Source organism: Taudactylus pleione, unplaced genomic scaffold (genome assembly GCF_031769625.1).
Source record: "Taudactylus pleione unplaced genomic scaffold, aTauple2 ptg000013l, whole genome shotgun sequence".
Lineage (NCBI taxonomy): Eukaryota > Metazoa > Chordata > Amphibia > Anura > Myobatrachidae > Taudactylus > Taudactylus pleione.
Window position 1 is genome coordinate 320,714 of NW_028284416.1, and position 18,722 is coordinate 339,435.

Here is an 18,722-nt window from a genome sequence, read left to right on the forward strand (position 1 = left end):
GAAAGGCGGGCACACTTGGTGTAAATGAGCTCACACATCAAGTTTAACAGCTGGCCTGCTTAAATCACTCTGTATTTGCTAGGTAAGATCCTTTAAAACTTCTATGAATAATATAATTTTATAGATATATACAGAAATATTGATTCTGTCTTTTGGGTGAACTCTGGTATGAGGGTCTCAAGAAGAAATCCTCTCAAATTCTCCATCTTCAGAAAACATCTCCAGGAAACGTATCCATCCAGGTTACTGAAGTGTTAATTCAAAGACATTGTGGTAGCGCATCCCAAAGACCTCCAATATCTATCTCTCTCTCGTAAGGATATACAAATATTATGTATCGTATATGTAAGCATACAAGTATATATATATATATATATATATATATATATATAAAAATCAACTCATTATACAAAAAATTTCTTTATTAAACATCCACAGCAAAAATGTACATAGAGAACATTAACCTTAGGCTCAAATTACAATTTTTAGTGAAAAGATATTAGAAATGCAGGAGCTAAATAAAATCGTCAGCTAGAACTGGTGTCAAAACACGGTCAAATGGGACACGATAAAAATCGGGAAGGCTGTTGGTACATATGAGTCCGCATTAGTCCCCTCAGCCGTCAGTGGCACCAAGGCCCCCATGTATCATTCATTGCAATGTGATCTGAGCTGACTGCACATGCACGACCGCCATTGGTGTTAGAGGGAACCTCCGCCGGCTATTTATGCGCTGGTGTAGCCCACAGGCTACAGCGGCTAATGCCATCTTCAAGGGCCAATATCTGGAATGCATCACATTCCGGATGTTGGTAAATTTGGCAGCATCACACCCCCATAGAAACATAAGGGGGATGCGGCTGCCTGTGGGAACGGAGGGATCCCTCCTTCATACATCTGGGGGACACTTAATATTTGTGGTTGACCCCCGAAAGCAGGAGTTTTCTGGGATTATACCTCAAATATACAGTGATAAATGGGCCCCATGGAAGTATCGTGGGTTTTCATTGATGAGGAAATGCAGGAACTTTTTTTCAATTAAACTTTAATAGTACATTGCCGGATTGAACACTGCCATGGCAACCCGGGCATTAGCGCGACAGTAGCATTACCAGATCCAGGCCATAGTGAGTAGCGTTACAGTACTCCATATATAGGTCTTACCAGTCTCTATATACTCACAGGATGTAGTCAGGAAGCCAACGGTCAAAATGCCGACCGCCGGCTTCCCGACAGTGAAATCTCGGCATGGGACTAATGATAGGCATCTCAATACCAACGCCTATCATCCCGACGCCTGGCATACCAAAACGTAGGTGAGCCGGGCATCAGGAGCTCATAGCCGTGGGGGGAGGGTTAGGTTTAGGGACTCCCGGGGGGACTTAGGGTTAGGCACCATCTGGGAGGGTTAGGTCAGGGAAAAGGGGGTTAGAGTTAGGCACTAGGGGATAGGTTATGGTTTGGCACCCCTAAGGGAGGGTTAGGGGGGAGAGTTAGGGTAGTTACTCACCTCAGTCGGGATCTTCATCTGCCGGCGGTCATACATACCTCGCCATACTCACACGTAGTACAGGTGGGGGAAGAGTTTTGGCAATGAGCTGAACAATATTCATTAGTAAAGGAAAGTGAAGGGTGCACAGACTGCAGTGTATATCCCACATTAGGGATGGCCATCGATGGCACACAAACCATCTATAGTGAACCATCGGTGGTTTGTAACCCCCTCGATGGTCACTTCTACTGTGGACACACACGGGCCAATCAAGAATGGAGGCGCACCTGGAAGGGGGGGGGGTCCAGGCTCCGTCCTGCCACAAAAAAAAAAAAAAAAATAGTCTCTTGCTCATCCATTGATGACAAAAGTAGTTGAAATCGGCCAGCAACCATCGATGTTTTGGAAATCTCAATGGTCGATGGTCATCCCTACCCACATAAAGCACAGACATCAATCAGCTGCATCTCTTGTTACTTCTGGTGCGATCCATTTACAGATTTATTTTTTAATTGAAGAAATATTTACAAAACATCAACAAAAATAAGCAAATTTGAATCAAATTTGTGTGAGCTGCGGGGGTGACCTGGCGTTGCCTATTGTGTACAAGCTCTGAAAAGTTTTGCTTTCTGGAGCTTGTTGCATATTGGGAATGCGGTCAAACAGTTTTCTGATGTTTCACCGCCCTTCACTGTTAGTACATCCCACCCTGAGTGAATAATGAATGCACCTGCTGGGTGCCCTGGAAGACGTGAACTGTTTGAGAACCACTGATCTAGCTAAAGGACAGCCAGAAGCTGATTGGTTGATACGGAGTACACGTCCACTTGTTCTCTTTAGAAGATTTGATAAATCTCCCCTATACTTGTTGTATCCCTGGTGCCCCTTCATATTGTCGGACATATTTGCAGAGGACGTAAGCGAGGCAAGGAAGTGTTTCCCAGCTCATCGCTATACGAAGGCTACGTATGGTGCCATCTAGTGGCGGTAACCTGTAATTTACAGCTGTAAATAGTTTTTTTAATGTTTGGTCTATTGGACACTGTAAAGTGGGTGGTATGCCTGAATAGCATTGCACCATATCAGAAATGTTCATTACTGGCCATATATTAAATGGGGAAGACCTTTAAAACTTGTACAATCAGTTTACTTTCACCGTGTGTGTTAGATGGCGAGAGCTATGCGGGCCCCATTGTCGGCGCATAACACAGGAGCCTCGTCGCCGGCAGCGCTAGGCTGCCAGCAGCCCAGCAGAGGACCTCGCCGAGGACGAGGACTTTGCGGGACCTCACCGGAGGGGTAAGTATTACTAAATACCAGTGGCATTTTCGTTTGTATCACAGAGATACTAAAACTGGTATTTTTGTTCGTTTGTAAATGGGGCCCTTAGTAAGATCTATTTGTTGATGAAAACACACTGATACTTTTCAGGGCTTGCTCATGTATTGTGTATTACAAGGGTTCCATATAAGAAGGCAAGATAAACCTTATATGAAAATGCATGTACCCATAGGGATCATTGTGCCTTATAACCAATGCACTGCTGATGCCATATAAAGGTATATATTTCTGATTTATTTTTTTCCCCCAAGTATATAGCAGCTACATAATGGGGGTAAAGTGCAATTAGGGAGAGTTGGTAAGTTTTGGATGTGTGTTTATAAATGAATACCAGCTGTACTGTGGGTCATTTACCCATTTTGTGACCTGTATCATACACACCAATGGTGTAATGGGGCCGGGTCACATCCAAGGTGCATCACTAAGTTCCTAACCCTTCCCTTCCGCAGACTAACCATAACCCTCCTGTCTCGCAGCATAACCCACCCTCTATTGCCTAGCCCTAACCCTCCCATCCTGCAACCTAACCCTCCCCCTAGTGCCTATCCCCAACCCTCTTTCTAACACTCCCTCTAGTGCCTAACCCTTTCCCTAGTGCCTAACCCTCTCCCTAGTGCCTAACCCTCCCCCTAGTGCTTAACCCTCTCCCTAGTGCCTAACTCTCTCCCTAGTGCCTAACCCTCCCCCTAGTGCCTAACCCTCTTCCTAGTGCCTAACCCTCCCCCTAGTGCCTAACCTACTCCCTAGTGCCTAACCCTCCCCCTAGTGCCTAACCCTCTCCCTATTATTATTATTATTATTATTATTATCGTTTATTTATATGGCGCCACAAGTGTTCCGCAGCGCCTTACAAGGTACATAAACCCTCCCCCTAGTGCCTAAGTCTCCCCCTAGTGCCTAACCCTCCCCCTAGTGCCTAACCCTCCCCCTAGTGCCTAACCCTCTCACAGTAGTGCCTAACCCTCTCCCTAGTGCCTAACTCTCCCCCTAGTGCCTAACCCTCTCCCTAGTGCCTAACCCTCTCCCTAGTGCCTAACCCTCTCCCTAGTGCCTAACCCTCCCCCTAGTGCCTAACCCTCCCCCTAGTGCCTAACCCTCACCCTAGTGCCTAACCCTCTCCCTAGTGCCTAACCCTCCCCCTAGTGCCTAACCCTCTCCCTAGTGCCTAACCCTCTCCCTAGTGCCTAACCCTCCCCCTAGTGCCTAACCCTCTCCCTAGTGCCTAACCCTCCCCCTAGTGCCTAACCCTCTCCCATCCCGCAGCCTAACCTTAACCCTCTGCTTCCTGCAGGATTTTTACATTTCCCATGACGACATTGTCAGTGTTGAAATATTGTCCTTTTGACCGCATCCCATGTTAGTCGGTATCTTATGGGGCGATTCAATTAAATGCGCTGTTGAATAGCCGCGGGAGGAAGCTCCCGCAGCTATTCAATTCAACGCACTGTTTTGGCACGCTAAGGATTTTTTCTCGCACCCCACTGGGGATGTGAGAAGAAATCCGACCAAAGTGCCGGGTGCGCCGCTGTTTTTCTGCATAGCGCGGAGCTAACAGCCGCGCGCCCGGCACTTTGGTTAGAGAATGCCGGTTAACGCGCCTTAACACCCTTGTTAAGGCTCGATAAGCGCAATAACCGGCATTCTCCGACTACACAGCGCACTGAATTGAATAGCTTCGGGAGCTCGCTCCTGGTGCTAATCAATTCGCGTTGAATTGAATCGCCCCCTTTGTGTGAGAACTCAACATATATCCAACCACTAGATACTAGGGGCCTGAGGGATACTGTATCTGAGGTGTGTGTGTGTGTGTGTGTGTGTGTGTGTGTGTGTGTGTGTGTGTGTGTGTGTGTGTGTGTGTGTGTGTGTGTGTGTGTGTGTGTGTGTGTGTGTGTGTGTGTGTGTGTGTGTGTGTGTGTGTGTGTGTGTGTGTGTGTGTGTGTGTATAATCCTACAAAAATGGGACTTTTTCACCGAATTTAGGACCTCATTCAGAGCCGGACGCTATTTGCGCTCGCTCGTTCAGAAAAAAGGGGTGGCTATTCAAATGAACCATTCGCTCTTTGCGGTCTGTTCACGCCTCTAGGTCTGAACGAACGAACAAAACTTGCGGTCGTTTTTTGGAAAACTACGCCCCCTGGCCGCTCGCATCCTACGTCATGTCCGCTATTTATTAGATTAATCGAGTACATCGACCAGCGTATGAACTGCTCGCTATTCTTGTGGTTGGTTTTTCCTACCGCAATCTTGCGAGCAGCTCTGACTATAAAATAACCCAGTGACGTGGTCAATGACGCTGCTGTATTAATTATGCACACCCATAAAACGCCCGTTTTGACCTTTAAGCACGCCTGCGTTCGGATCTCCACTCCCCGTTTTCAAGCACCTTCCCCTGTTACCACCCACATACGCCTCCTCATGTCACTCAAATTATCAGGCATTCACTATTTAGCGAACAAACGATTTTCGGCCGCACTGACTGTTTCGCGCATGCGTATTACGATCCGTACGCATGCGCAGTTTGGCAAACATCGCTTGGAACGAACGAGCGGCCGCTTACGAGCGGCTCTGAATCAGGCCCTTAGGCCTTATGCCTATTAAAGCACCTCTCCTGAATCAGACTGTTGCTGGCGGCATTCGGCAAATCTTCATAGCAGATCTATCTTTAAGACCCTAGTTAATTTGGTAGGCTGCACCCTCCTGACTATTCACTCCACAAAATGGCTGCCGACACTGTGCGTTCGTACTGGACGGCTCTGCTTTCATTACGTCACTGGAGAATGAGGCAGACTTAAAGTCTAAAGTGGTCTGATGATTATACTTTATGGAGCAGTTCAGGGTGAAGACATTTTTCTCTTCCACAGGAAGAGGGTGAGGAGCAGCGCTGAGCACACTACCAGGATAGCGCAGCCGGCACGCAGGACCTTCCTCTCCGTCTCTTCTTTCTTGCCGAAACGTTCTGTGAAACCAGCCTATAGAGGACAAACACCATTATCACTAGGACATCTCTTATCTCTAGCTTGTCTGTATGTACAGTGTTTATCACATCGGAATGGACACAGCAGCAGGAGGGGACTGGCTGATCTTGTGAGATTTTGGGAGGCTATGAGGCATATTGTTTTGACCAGCATTTTACCTCAGACAAGTATAATTTCTTCTTACCACCGCATAATAAGGAAGCCACAGACTGAGAGTTACTGTATATAGGAGCAGGGTCCCCAGCAGCACAGAGTATATCAGGAGATGAGTGATGTGTCAGTGAGGACAGGGCTGTATGTGACAGAGGCAGTGACATGATGTGAGGAGGGGAATAGAGGCAGCAGGAAGCCACAGACTGAGGGTTATATAGTGGTATGAGTAAGGTCCCCCAGCAGCACAGAGTATATCAGGAGATGAGTGATGTGTCAGTGAGGACAAGGATGCATGTGACAGGGGCAGTGACATGATGTGAGGAGGGGAATGGAGGCAGCAGGAAGCCACAGACTGAGGGTTATATAGTGGTATGAGTAAGGTCCCCCAGCAGCACAGAGTATATCAGGAGATGAGTGATGTGTCAGTGAGGACAAGGATGCATGTGATAGGGGCAGTGACATGATGTGAGGAGGGGAATGGAGGCAGCAGGAAGACACAGACATAGTTTTATAGTGGAAGGAGCAGGGTTCCCCAGCAGTGCAGAGTATATCAGGAGATGAGTGCTGTGTTAGTGAAGATTAAGCTGCATGTAATGAGGGGCAGTGACCTGATGGGCAATGAAGATCAGCAGAATTATAGTGGAATGGAACAGTATACAGTATGTTGTCTGGTGTTTCGGAGGACGCCAGTTCATTGAGTATAATCAAGAGGGCAAGAGCGGGAATCTTATACAGAGTTGATCGCTCTGAACCGGAGCATTAAGAACGCTATACTGGGACTTCACACTGCACTTTAAGGACACAATTGAAACTAAATGAAATTCCACATTGTATGTATGCTGTTTATTTATTCTAACAAGCTACTTTGAGTATTGACCTTCTACCGCTTTTGTTTTGATACAAGATTCCACGTAACGGTTACATTGGAAACGACCTCTTGTGGCTACAATTACCTACTAATAGGAACTGGTGATTGAGTCAGACGCAGCAGCAATGCTGGACGCAGTGAGGCGATGTTTTTTGTCTGCTCATGTACCTGAATCACACCGCGCACGCCTCCTGATATTGTACATACAGATTCGCAGTACAGATTTGGATGTGCGGTAACAGAAGGGTGAGAGGCATACGGGGCAGTGACTGGGAGGTAATGGGGGAGGATAATCAGACTTATAGAGATGGTCCTTTTACTGGGCGCATCGCTGATATTTGCTGCGCCCATAGACGCAGAACCGTACAATAAGGGCCATATTCGGACGAATAATCTGCACCTGCTATCGGGCTGGTGCTGGTTTCTACGGCGCCATCTAAAGAAGCACCAGGCGGTATTTCAGCGCCTGCGGACACTGTCAGTGGGCGTCTCAGTACGCCAGGGAAGGGCTGTGTAGCGGCATTCGCATACAGCGGCGGCTGCGTCTAATTGAGAATCAGGCCCTTACTGTTTGCCAATGTGCCGATAATACTGTTGCATGTAACATATGATTTCTATATTAATATTTGTTATTTTCAGAATTAAATGTTTTTCTGTGCTTTTTTTTTGTGTGGTGACGAAAAGCAGACATAGGCCCGTATTCAATATGGGGCGAAAAGTCCGAGCTCAGACTTTTCGCCATCATCGCCGTTTTTTCTGGGATAAAGTATCGGGCGCGTGCCCGCTTTATCCCTGTATTCAATTAGGATCCGGCGAAAACGGGACCCGGCGGAAAGGTAAGAAAAAGTCCATTCAATTTTCGGGAAATCTTCCTGTCACCCCCCTAAAGATGTCCTGACATGGGGGATCACTATGGGTACCCCCGATTTGGGCAGCTGAAGGTAGTCGGGGTTTTTAATAGCCGCGGCAGGTGCATAAATGCGGCTTTAGAAGAAAGGGTGAAGAATAGCACTTAGGACTACTCAAATTTGGGGTACATGAATGTGGGTGTAAGCATATTTTGTAGTCGCTAAAGTAATATTTTTAAATTCTTCAAAAATGCACCTGCCGCTACCACCTGCATTCTAGAAAACACCTGCCGCATACATGGGAACCCCCCGTGAATAAATTTTGCTTGTTTAAAACTTTGTTCCCCAATATTTTCTGTTTTCACCCCAAAATTAAAGTACATTTTTGGGGTATCCTGATTATTTAGAAAAAAAAAAAATATTGACACAGATTACTATTAGGGGACCCTCCCAGGGCTGCAGGTTAATTTTTTTAAGCCTGCACCCCTAAACCCCAATTCTGCACTTTTTTTTACCATGTATTACATATTGAAAACTTATCCCCTTTTTTTAACAAAGACTTTTCGCACCGGCGAAAAGTCTTTGAAATTCAATATGGGGATAATTGAAACAGGCGAAAATGACGTCATCGGCGATAAATGATCGCCGATAACGGACTTTTTTCGCCTCAAATTGAATATGGCCCATAGTCTATTATAATTCTTATTAAAGCGATCTAGCGCAGCGAAAAACATAATTTCCCTTTTTGTGACTATAACTGGCATTAACTAGCAAGTGCCTTGCAGCGGATTCCAGTTGCTTTTAGCCGTACACCACCGGCGTTATCAGTGGCTCTGGGGCTCAATCACCTCTGCAGCACCGTCTCATTCATGCACGTGTTCTGCAAATGACACCATCTGTCTCTACTCACCCATCCGTCCTTCTTCCTAATCACAGGGCAGATGTGTTCCTCTACGTAGCTGCCCAGACGTTCAGGCAGCTGTACTAACGCGCTCTCCATTCCGTGCTCCTGACAGTAAGTGGCCATCTGTCCGGCCAGGACATAAATGGACAGGACAGTGCTCCACGGAAGGTCTGGCGGGTATCCTGTCTGCCTCCTTTGTCGATCCCAGTATCCCTTCATGTTTTCATCTATAATCTGAATGAGGAGGTCGCAGGCATTGGCTTCTGTTACCCCACTGAAAACTCTCGGCCACCGCTTGAAGAAGATTGGGAACTTCTCCAGGAGCTCATCCCCGGCGTGGCGTAGGGCTAGGGTGGCTGCGGAAGGTGCTGGTCCCGTGGCTCTCCCTGTAACATAGGCAATATAGTCGTGGGATAGTTGGAAGGCCTCTCTCACTACTGGGTCTGTGTTACTCAGTTCAGCCATTAGTGAAACAGAGAGGGGTATATTTATAGTTCTACAAAGCTGGGGCAGTGGCATCAGCGTCTAAATATAGACGGAGCCCTGAGAACCTGGTCTTTACACATAAAGAACAGTCTAGGCCTCACAGCCTGCGTTGATACAAACTGTGACTAGTCAAGACAGGGCAAAATGGCCACCGCCAATAGGCACAGCGTGGACCAGGTCTTGCCATGTTTTCTGTAAACGTTTGCAATCGTCTTCGATCACGAGACACTTTTTTATTTATTTTCACGCTACTTTTCTACAAAACAATCCACCAAATGATCTAATCGATGTTTTTTTTTTTTTCATACAGGTTTATCTATATCTAATTTGACAGAGCCATGAATAACAGGGCAAGCACTGAGATATCATAGTGAGTCATATGTCGTGCACGGCCAAAAGTAGAACATACTATGAACAGGCCTGAAATGGGTCGTCAGCCGGGGTTTTATTGTCAGGAAAATGATAGTTTAGAGGGGTGGACAAGAGAAGCCAGAAGGGACAAGACAAGGAAAAGAGGGCGAACAGCAGGTCCGTAGCTAGGGTAGTGCCATGGCACAGGGCACCACAGGTCAGGGGGCCCTGTCAAATTTCTGTTTATTATAATTCTCACTTATAACTTCCTCTTATTTCATCCCCAGCATCTCCTGGCCTCCTCTATCTATTCCCTGATCCTTCCCCATGAGGCCATTCCCCTTTTTTGGGTGCATTATGTCCCTTTGAAAAATGAGTGGGGCGCCAATGCTCTTTCTGGCACAGGGCACCAAAAGTCTAGTTACGGCTCTGGCGAACAGCGTTAGGACATCATAACAGATGCTCCAGGGCAAGTCGGGCCTTGTCAGTGGGTCACCCACGTTCCACATATAATACAGGTGCACACTCAGTATAAAGAACAATGGCCCTCATTCAGAGCCGTACGCTCTGAGCAGAGCGCACGCTCTGCATGAGGGCCGGGCTCCATTTTCATGGAGCGTCCTCCTGGACGCTCGTATAGCTGTGGGTCACCACCCACAGGCTATACGAGCGTGCATTTTGATGGCCGCGATGGTCGTGACCATCGCGACCATCGAAATTGCGAGCCGGAGCCTGCGGTTGAGGTTTTCAACCGCAAGCTCCGGAGTGATTTTGGCTCTATCAGAGCCAAAATCACTCCCACTGACATCACTAGTGATGTCAGTGGACCGGCTTCTGACGGGAGGCGTTCCCGTGGGAACGCCCCCGTCAGGGAGGCACGCCCCCGGCACGCCCACCAAAGGGGGCGTGCTGTCAATCAACATTGACAGCACGCCCCCTTTGATCGGACACAACGAGCGAAGGAAAGCCCTTCGCTCGTCGTGTCTGGCGCATGCGCACGACGGAGCTCCCTCCGTCGTGCGCATGCTCAGTGCAGACCATCGACCCACTTGCGAGCGGACAGCCGCTCGCGAGTGGGTCTGAATCAGGCCCAATGATAGTCAAAATAATCCTGATAAATTCTACAATTAACATGGAGTATAAGTGAGGTTCTTAGTACATGTTCGGCCAATGCGTTGCCCATCCACTGCATCAAGGCTAAACCCATCAGATGGGTCCCTAACATCCCTAATACTAACACATGGGACGGGATGTACTAAAGGTGAAGATGCAGTAAAACCCTCGAAAATGCAGTTTTTGGGGGTTTTACCGCATTCTTCAAATGTACGACTTTCGGGTGGTGTTACCCAACAGAAGCCTATGGGTTTCTTACCGGGGCGCTTACCCTGAGAGAGATCCGATCAGATCTCTCCCATCACCCCAAACGGCCCGCATCCTTCTGCACATGCGCGGAAGGACGCCAGAGATAATGACTCGTGGTATGTACCCGAAGGCCGACGGGATGTACCCCATCTCTAATGCGATGCTTAGTACACCTTGCCCAATATGTCAATTAATCCAGGAATTACCTCTCATAGGGGCCTATTCATTAAACCTAAAAATTCTCTAGAGATAATTAGGTTTAGAACTCGCATGGAGTTCTACCTAATTATAGGTGGAATTCATCATTCCACCTCTCCATAAGTATCTATTCCGAAAAGCTGTCATTTTTGCGATGACAGCTTTTCGGGAAATAGATACTTTTCCCTGCCTACACTACCTTATCGCGTCTGGAAACAGTGCTGCGCATGCACTGGAGGGGGCAATGATGTCATAGCCACACCCGCACTATACAATGTCTGTTTTATTGGAACTGTATAGTGGGGGCCACGATGGCATGATCATGCCGCTACGCTTCTGGACCGCCCACTATGCTGAGGCTGCATACGGAATTGCAGTGGATAATTTGTGCATGCCCCTGCAACGGTGTTCAAACGCACTGACACGCCTACGTTTCTCCTACTACCCCCCCGTCACCACCCACAAACGGCACTTCCTGTCAATCACTCTGTGTTCACAGTCCTGATTGCAGTGACCGGTTCGCACGCGCGCACTGCGATGCGCAGATTGCAACAATCGCCCAATTGCGTGCGTGATCGCAGTTGCGATCGGTAATGAATCAGGTCCTTTAATAAGAACTTTAACAGGTCATGTAGTAACAACTGCCGGCCACAAGATGGCACAGCAAGTCCAAGTATGTGAGATATTGGTTTCGTCATAAGGCAAGCTAGGTTGATGAATGATCAGCAAGTGATAACTTGAAATATATACATTTTCTAGCACTTAATGTAGCATAATGTAAACATAGAACAGCTTGCAGGATATTTTAATGTGATCTTCATATTACCAGGGGTTATGACGATATATATATTCCAACATCAGTTTTATAAATGAAAACAAAATACCTTTTAGACGTATAACCGAATATATCAGCTTTTCCGTGAATGTTCCTTAAACCTGGGTAAGTTACTGTGGTCAATTAACTGCTCTGCTTATTTCCATTTATTAACTTGAGGGGGAACAGTCGTAGATAGTTATTTACTAAAAAAAAAAAAGTGCAAAGTTACATAGGAGACAGCTGTCTCAGTCTTGGTAGATGCTATCAGATCATATAGTATGTGTCACTGGACTGTGAGTACCCAGACGGCGAATTCATTAGCATTACCCAAGGAGCCTAAGAGACCTCCACTGTAAATAGTATTATAAAAGCCACTTAAAGCATTCGGTATTCACATGCTCATATATAGTGTGAGCAATCAGCATTATTGCACAATGGAATACTGTAGGCGATTGTATCTTAATCCTCAGAATTAGGGTATTATTCCATATATAGTATCTTAGAACTCATATAGTATCGAGGGTTTGGCATATAGTGCAGGATCGTAGATTACTAAAGCTTTTTTTCGTACCCACAAAACCATAAGATTACTCACCAGGGTCAGGTCGTGGCCGAATGACAAACCATGCCTCAGGCCTATGGCGAGGTGCCGATGAACCAAAATATTCTCAGGTTGGGACCTTGTTCTTCCGACGCTAGCTCCAAGTGGAACGTCCCAGTGTAGTGGATTCCCAAATGTAAAGAGTGGAAATTACTGGGTTTCCAAGGACAGGAGTTTGCATCACAGTATAAGTTTTGCAGACTTTGGGCCTCATTCAGAGCCGGACGCTATTAGCGCTCGCTCGTTCAGAAAAAGGGGGTGGCTATTCAAATGAACCGTTCGCTCTTTGCGGTCTGTTGACGCCTCTATGTCTGCAAACGAGCGAACAAAACATGCGGTCGTTTATTTGAAAAATACGCCCCCTGGCCGCTCTCGCATCATACGTCATGTCCGCTATTTATTAGATTAATCGAGTACATGGAACAGCGTATGAACTGCTCGCTATTCTTGTGGCTGGTTTTTCCTACCACTATATTGCGAGCAGTTCTGACTATAAAATAACCAAGTGACGTGGTCAATGACGCTGCTGTATTAATTATGCACACCCATAAAACGCCCGTTTTGACCTTTAAGCATGCCTGCGTTCTTAATTCCACTCCCCATTTTCAAGCACCTTCCCCTGTTACCACCCACATACGCCTCCTCCTGTCACTCAAAATAGCCGGCATTCGCTATATAGCGAACAAACGATTTTCGGCCGCACTGACTGGTTCGCGCATGCGTATTACAAACCGTACGCATGCGCAGATGGGCGAACATCGTTCGGAACGAGTGTACGGCCGCTTACGAGCGACTCTGAATCAGGCCCTTTGTAACAAGAGGTCAGGGCTGATAGAATAAGGGGACAACATTCTCCACTGAGAAGCTGCCTCCTCTTCTATCCTGAGCAATTCTAGGGGAAGCGGTATGATTTACCGCCAGACGCATGTCCGGTGGTTGGAACCCCGACACCAGCAGGCCGGCAGCAGTGGAAATCCCGATCGTCTAAAGGTAAGTACTAACTAACCTAGTTCCCTTCCCTAACCCTCCCTTTGGGGTGCCTAACCCGAACCTCCCCCCCAGTACCTAACACTAATCCCCCCTAAGTGCCTAAACCTAACACTCCCTTCCCCGCTGCCTAAACCTAAGTCCCCTGGGGGTGCCTAACCCTAAGTCCCCCCGGGGGTGCCTAACCCTAAGTCCCCCCCGGGGGTGCCTAACCCCTCCCCCTACCCTAACCCTAACCTCCCGGGGGGGGGGGGTGCCTCCCGGGAGCCCTAAACCTAACGCTCCCCCCCCTTGCAGTGTCCGCGCCCGGCATCACTTTGATCGAGATGCCGGCCGCCGGTGTCCCGGAGTCTGTAAAATTTCAGGCATCTAGATTTAGACGCCTGTCGTTTAACCCTCGCCGGGATAAAGCAGTCGGGAAGCCTGAGTAATACAGAATGGCGTATATTTATGATGTGCATCCAAGTGTAAATCATTTAAGAGCATGTACGCTCCTTACAGGCTCATCATCCTGGCTGATGAAAGTATAATCCCTGCAGCCATTGGTCCATAATCACCAGTCTGTTCCTCTGCATGCACAATATGCCAGTCATGCAATGCCGATGTTATGTGATTATCAGTGGTCTGCGCTCTGCACATGTTTGAAGTGTAATTACCGATATTGTGTGCAGTAAGGTTTTATTCGCAAAGTGATTGACAGGCAAGGACGCTTGTGGCAGGGGCGTCGAGAGGGGGGAAGGCAGGTACTAATTACCAGGGCCTGGGCTTCTTGGCGGGGCCTCCCTCTTACCTCTCAGAAGCCCAGCACACACTGCTGTGTGGTGGGCTGCAGTGGGACCAGGGCATTGCCTACACTCCCGGAAGTCGCGGGAGGCTCACGATTTTTCGGGTAGGCCTCCCGCTCCCCCCAGAATTGTAGGCAGACCTACCGCATCCTGCCCACTTCCTAGTGAAGAATTCAGGATGGGGAGATTTAATGGGGAATTCGTAGGTCAGCGAGGAGGGGGCGGGGCTAAATGGTGCGATTTGCGGTCATTTAGCCCAGCCCCCTCATTTTAGACCTGTGAATCATGGACTGTAAAAAAGGGGAGGGGCCTAATGATGTCACCAGTCCAGCCCCCGGCCCCCCTGAACCGGCCAACAGCAGCAGCTCTCCGGGCTACTCCCGGAAGGGATGAAAGCAGCAGCAGACTCCTATCCTCTGCCTGTGGGGGGGAGGGGAGCGATCCACTGATCACGCCCCCCCACCTGGATTTGAGGCTGGCTGAGGGGCTCACAGCGCACCCCTCCTCAGCGCGCGGCACTGCAAATAGTTTTTTTCCGTCGGTCAGTCCATGATTAGTCCATGCGCCAATAGTAATGGGTCCTGGGCTCTCTATTCGGCCCTGTTGGTGGGTGCAATGGAGGAGGGGGGGTTGTGGCAGCTCAAACGCAGCTGCGTCTCTGTCTTCGACTGTGATCCCATACACAGTAAAAATGGCTACAGCGCCTAAGTTCTCGTGGCCATTCTGCACGACCATAGCATTACTTAGAAGGCTGATAAATGACTGGTCTGTGCCCGCGCTGGGCATTTGTACGCTATCGCTTTTTGTACAGCCGATGCGGCGGCATTAGTGCACATCTTTGAATCAGGCCCCAAGTTCCCTCGTGGCACACATGGGCGATACCCATGCAGCCACTTTATACTGGTGTGGCATGGTCTTAGGCGCTTACTGTACGGGCACCTACCCCTGGCCCTTGCAAGTCATATTACAGCTTAGTATTTCAGGTGGCAGAGGTGTAGTGGGTGCAGTACCATACATAGGTGCCAGGAGAATGGGCGCTAGACCGTCTCGCAGTGATATAGATCTTTATATCTATGTTACATCAGTTAGGGGTATACTTATCAATTAGCAGGTTGTAGACCTGATAGTTGTAATTTCTTATCGCTGCTTTTCGTTTGTGCGAATGTACTAATATACACATGCAGGGAAAGGAACTTGTCTCTGGAATGTGTAAGAAGTGAAATGACTGCTGATGCGATCATCTCACTCCTCTATTGGGACCTCTGTGCGCTTTTGCGCATACGCGGTCTGCTGACTACTCATGTGCGGCGGCCATTGCCGGGGAGGGTCTCCGAGTAGGGATGGCCATCGGTGGGGTGTCCATCGATGGTTACAATTGATATGATTATAGCAGTGCTGTATGATTATACTGATTTCATAGGTATTTTGTTATTAATTATGTGCAAAAACCAGAGTGACTAAGGGACCTATTTATCATCACTTAATTGTCACAAAAGCAGGTGAAAAAGCACATTTTCACCTGCAATTGTGACAAGTATTCGGGCCATTTATTAAGAAGGTGAAGCAGGAGATATCACAGATATCTCCTAATTACCTTCTGTTTGCAGAATGGCCCGCTGTCCCCATACACTTGTATGGGGACAGAATTCATCAAGCTCCGAAAATATCATATTTTCGGAGCTTGACTGCGGGGGCATTCGCCATCTTCAGATTCGCCATCTTCAGGTTCGCAACCCGCTCTTCCCTATGGGAAGTAGGTCTGGGTTGCGAGAAGGGATCCTTTCGGATCCCTCCGCCCCTGTTAGGCTCCTTCTGCCGGACGTCGTGGCTCTTGTGCACATGCGTGACCTGTCACGAGCAGTGAAAAGATTGACATCGGACGTCGTGGCTCTGGTGCGCATGCATGGCCGTCACGAGCAGTGAAAAGATTCACTGCTCCGAAAAGGAGCAGTGAAGCCGCTCGCGGGGGCAGCTGATTTCATATCAGCTACCACCGCATCGGCGCAATGCTGAATTGCTCCAGTGGCCGCAGCGAATTTACATCATGAATAGGTCTTGCAATTTAACTATTTTTTAACTCCTAGATACATGGGATGCTGTGTAGGGTCTGTCTGTATTAGAAAAACCCCCAAAACATGCTCCCACTCATCCATCGATGGCAGAGAAACATTGGTTCATGACAAGTTAACATCGACCGGGTTCAATCGATGTTCTGAAAAACATCAATGTTTGATGGTCATCCCTTTTCTGGAGAAACCCTCCATGGTAATTTGTACGAAGTGTAGCCCATAGGCGTTAGCTGCCAGGGCCAAGCATTCTGGAGCTTGGTAAATCGGACAGCCCTAGCAGCCGCCGGTAGTCCCATACATTCACATTAAACCATGAGAGAACGCCATTTGCTTTATAGTATTTAATTAGTATATACAGCCAGGGCCGGTTCTCCCGTTACGCATGGTACGCAGCTACGTAAGGCGCCACATAGTGTAGGGCGCCTCAGCTGCGTACCATGCGGGCCGCGGTGCAGACTGTGACACAGCTGCACCGTGTGTGTAGGGCTGACCGGACGGAGTTCGGTCAGCACTACACAGCACAAACACGCCGGCGCCGGCAGCTGTGTATTTGCTTTAGCAGCTGATGAGAGTCTGACAGACTCATCGGCTGCTTCTGCTCCCACTGCCAGAGCCGGACATCTTCCGCTCCCGCAGTGGGTAATGGGAGTGACGCGTCACTCCCATAATGCAAAGCGGTGGATGGAGGAGCTGATCTCGGCGGCGGGACCAGGAGCGGTAAGTGTCAGGTAAGTGTTTTTTTTTTATTTTGTTGTTATGTCTCTACTGGGGGGCGGATTACTACTGGGGGTACTACAAGGGGGGGGATACTACTGGGGGTACTACAAGGGGGGGATACTACTGGGGGCACCACAAGGGGGGGAATACTACTGGGGGCACTACAAGGGGGGGACTACTGGGGGCACTACAAGGGGGGGGGCTACTGGGAGCACTACAAGGGGGGACTACAGGGAGCACTACAGGGGGGAATACTAATGGGGGCACTACAAGGGGTGGGAAAATACTACTGGGGGCACTACAAGGGGGGGAAATACTACTGGGGGCACTACAAGGGGGGGAATACTACGGGGGGCACTACAAGGGGGGAATACTACTGGGGGCACTACAAGGGGGGGAATACTACTGGGGGCACTACAAGGGGGGGAATGCTACTGGGGGCACTACAAGGGGGGGACTACTGGGGGCACTACCAGGGGGGAATACTACTGGGGGTACTACAAGGGGAGGCTACTGGGAGCACTACAAGGGGGGGACTACGGGGAGCACTACAGGGGGGAATACTTCTGGGGGCACTACAAGGGGGGGAAATACTACTGGGGGCACTACAAGGGGGGAAATACTACTGGGGGCACTACAAGGGGGGGGAAATACTACTGGGTGCACTATAAGGGGGGGAAATACTACTGGGGCACTACAAGGGGGAATACTACTGGGGGCACTTCAAGGAGGGGGACTACTGGGAGCACTACAGGGGGGAATACTACTGGGGGCACTACAAGGGGGGAAATACTACTGGGGGCACTACAAGGGAGGGAAATACTACTGGGGGCACTACAAGGGGGGGAAATACTACTGGGGGCACTACAAGGGGGGAAATACTACTGGGGGCACTACAAGGGGGGAAATACTACTGGGGGCACTACAAGGGGGGGAAATACTACTGGGGGGAATACTACTGGGGGCACTACAAGGGGGGAAATACTACTGGAGGCACTGCATGGGGGGGAGTACTACTGGGGAACTATATAAGGGGCTTACTACTGGTGGCACAAGGGGCACTGCACTGGGGGGACCACTACCGGGGGCACTGTAAAAGGGGCACTGCATAGGGGGGGGCACCAAAAAAATACTCGCTTACCAAATAATTTGGGCTAGGGCCGGCCCTGTATACAGCACTAGTATATACAGCACAACGACATGGCTGCTCCTTGACGGATGACAGGCATCCTCTGTCCAGTCACAGTGCATTTATTATAGAACATGAGTAAGAATATTCATATATTGTATCTTGCAGGTGGTCACACTCCAGTGCTGTTTCTGAATTACCTCCAGCGCTTCAGCTGAAAGTCCATGCCAGGTACCCACTACCCCTGCAGTAGTAATGCTTCCTCATACTGCTCCTGGTCTCCTCAGCTCCTTATTGTGTGGGAAATCCACGGCAGCCGGCAAAACCTCCCGACACCTCTGCACAGGAGCCATCCCAGGGATGTCCTTATCTTTATGGAGCCTCTGCATCTTATATTGAGTGGGGTCTGTTGACCTCTCCCCTGACTAGTGATTGTCTCTCCTCTTGTTAACCTCTTATGTCCCTGTTTTCGTAGTGAACACTAATGCAGTGTATTTTGCCTCTTAAGGTGCCTACACACGGTACGATGTGTATCCGCCGATTCGACCCACGATCCCAGGGCCGACATATCGAGCGGTCTCTACACACAGGGCGCTCCGGTGCCCAATCGCCCAACATGCTGGCCCCTGCCGCATAAGC

General features: G+C 48.9%; 1 protein-coding gene across 1 annotated transcript; it reads right to left on the minus strand.

The window, feature by feature from the left end:
• Positions 1-4,736: 4,736 nt before the first annotated feature.
• LOC148542257 (uncharacterized) lies at positions 4,737-9,046 on the minus strand. The gene is made up of 2 exons (XM_088469034.1): positions 8,588-9,046; positions 4,737-5,802 (listed from the first exon to the last, which is right to left on the minus strand). Exons 1-2 carry the CDS (start codon positions 9,044-9,046, stop codon positions 5,665-5,667), a joined length of 597 nt encoding a protein of 198 aa, XP_088325160.1. The 3' UTR covers positions 4,737-5,664.
• Between the last annotated feature and the right edge of the window lie 9,676 nt (positions 9,047-18,722).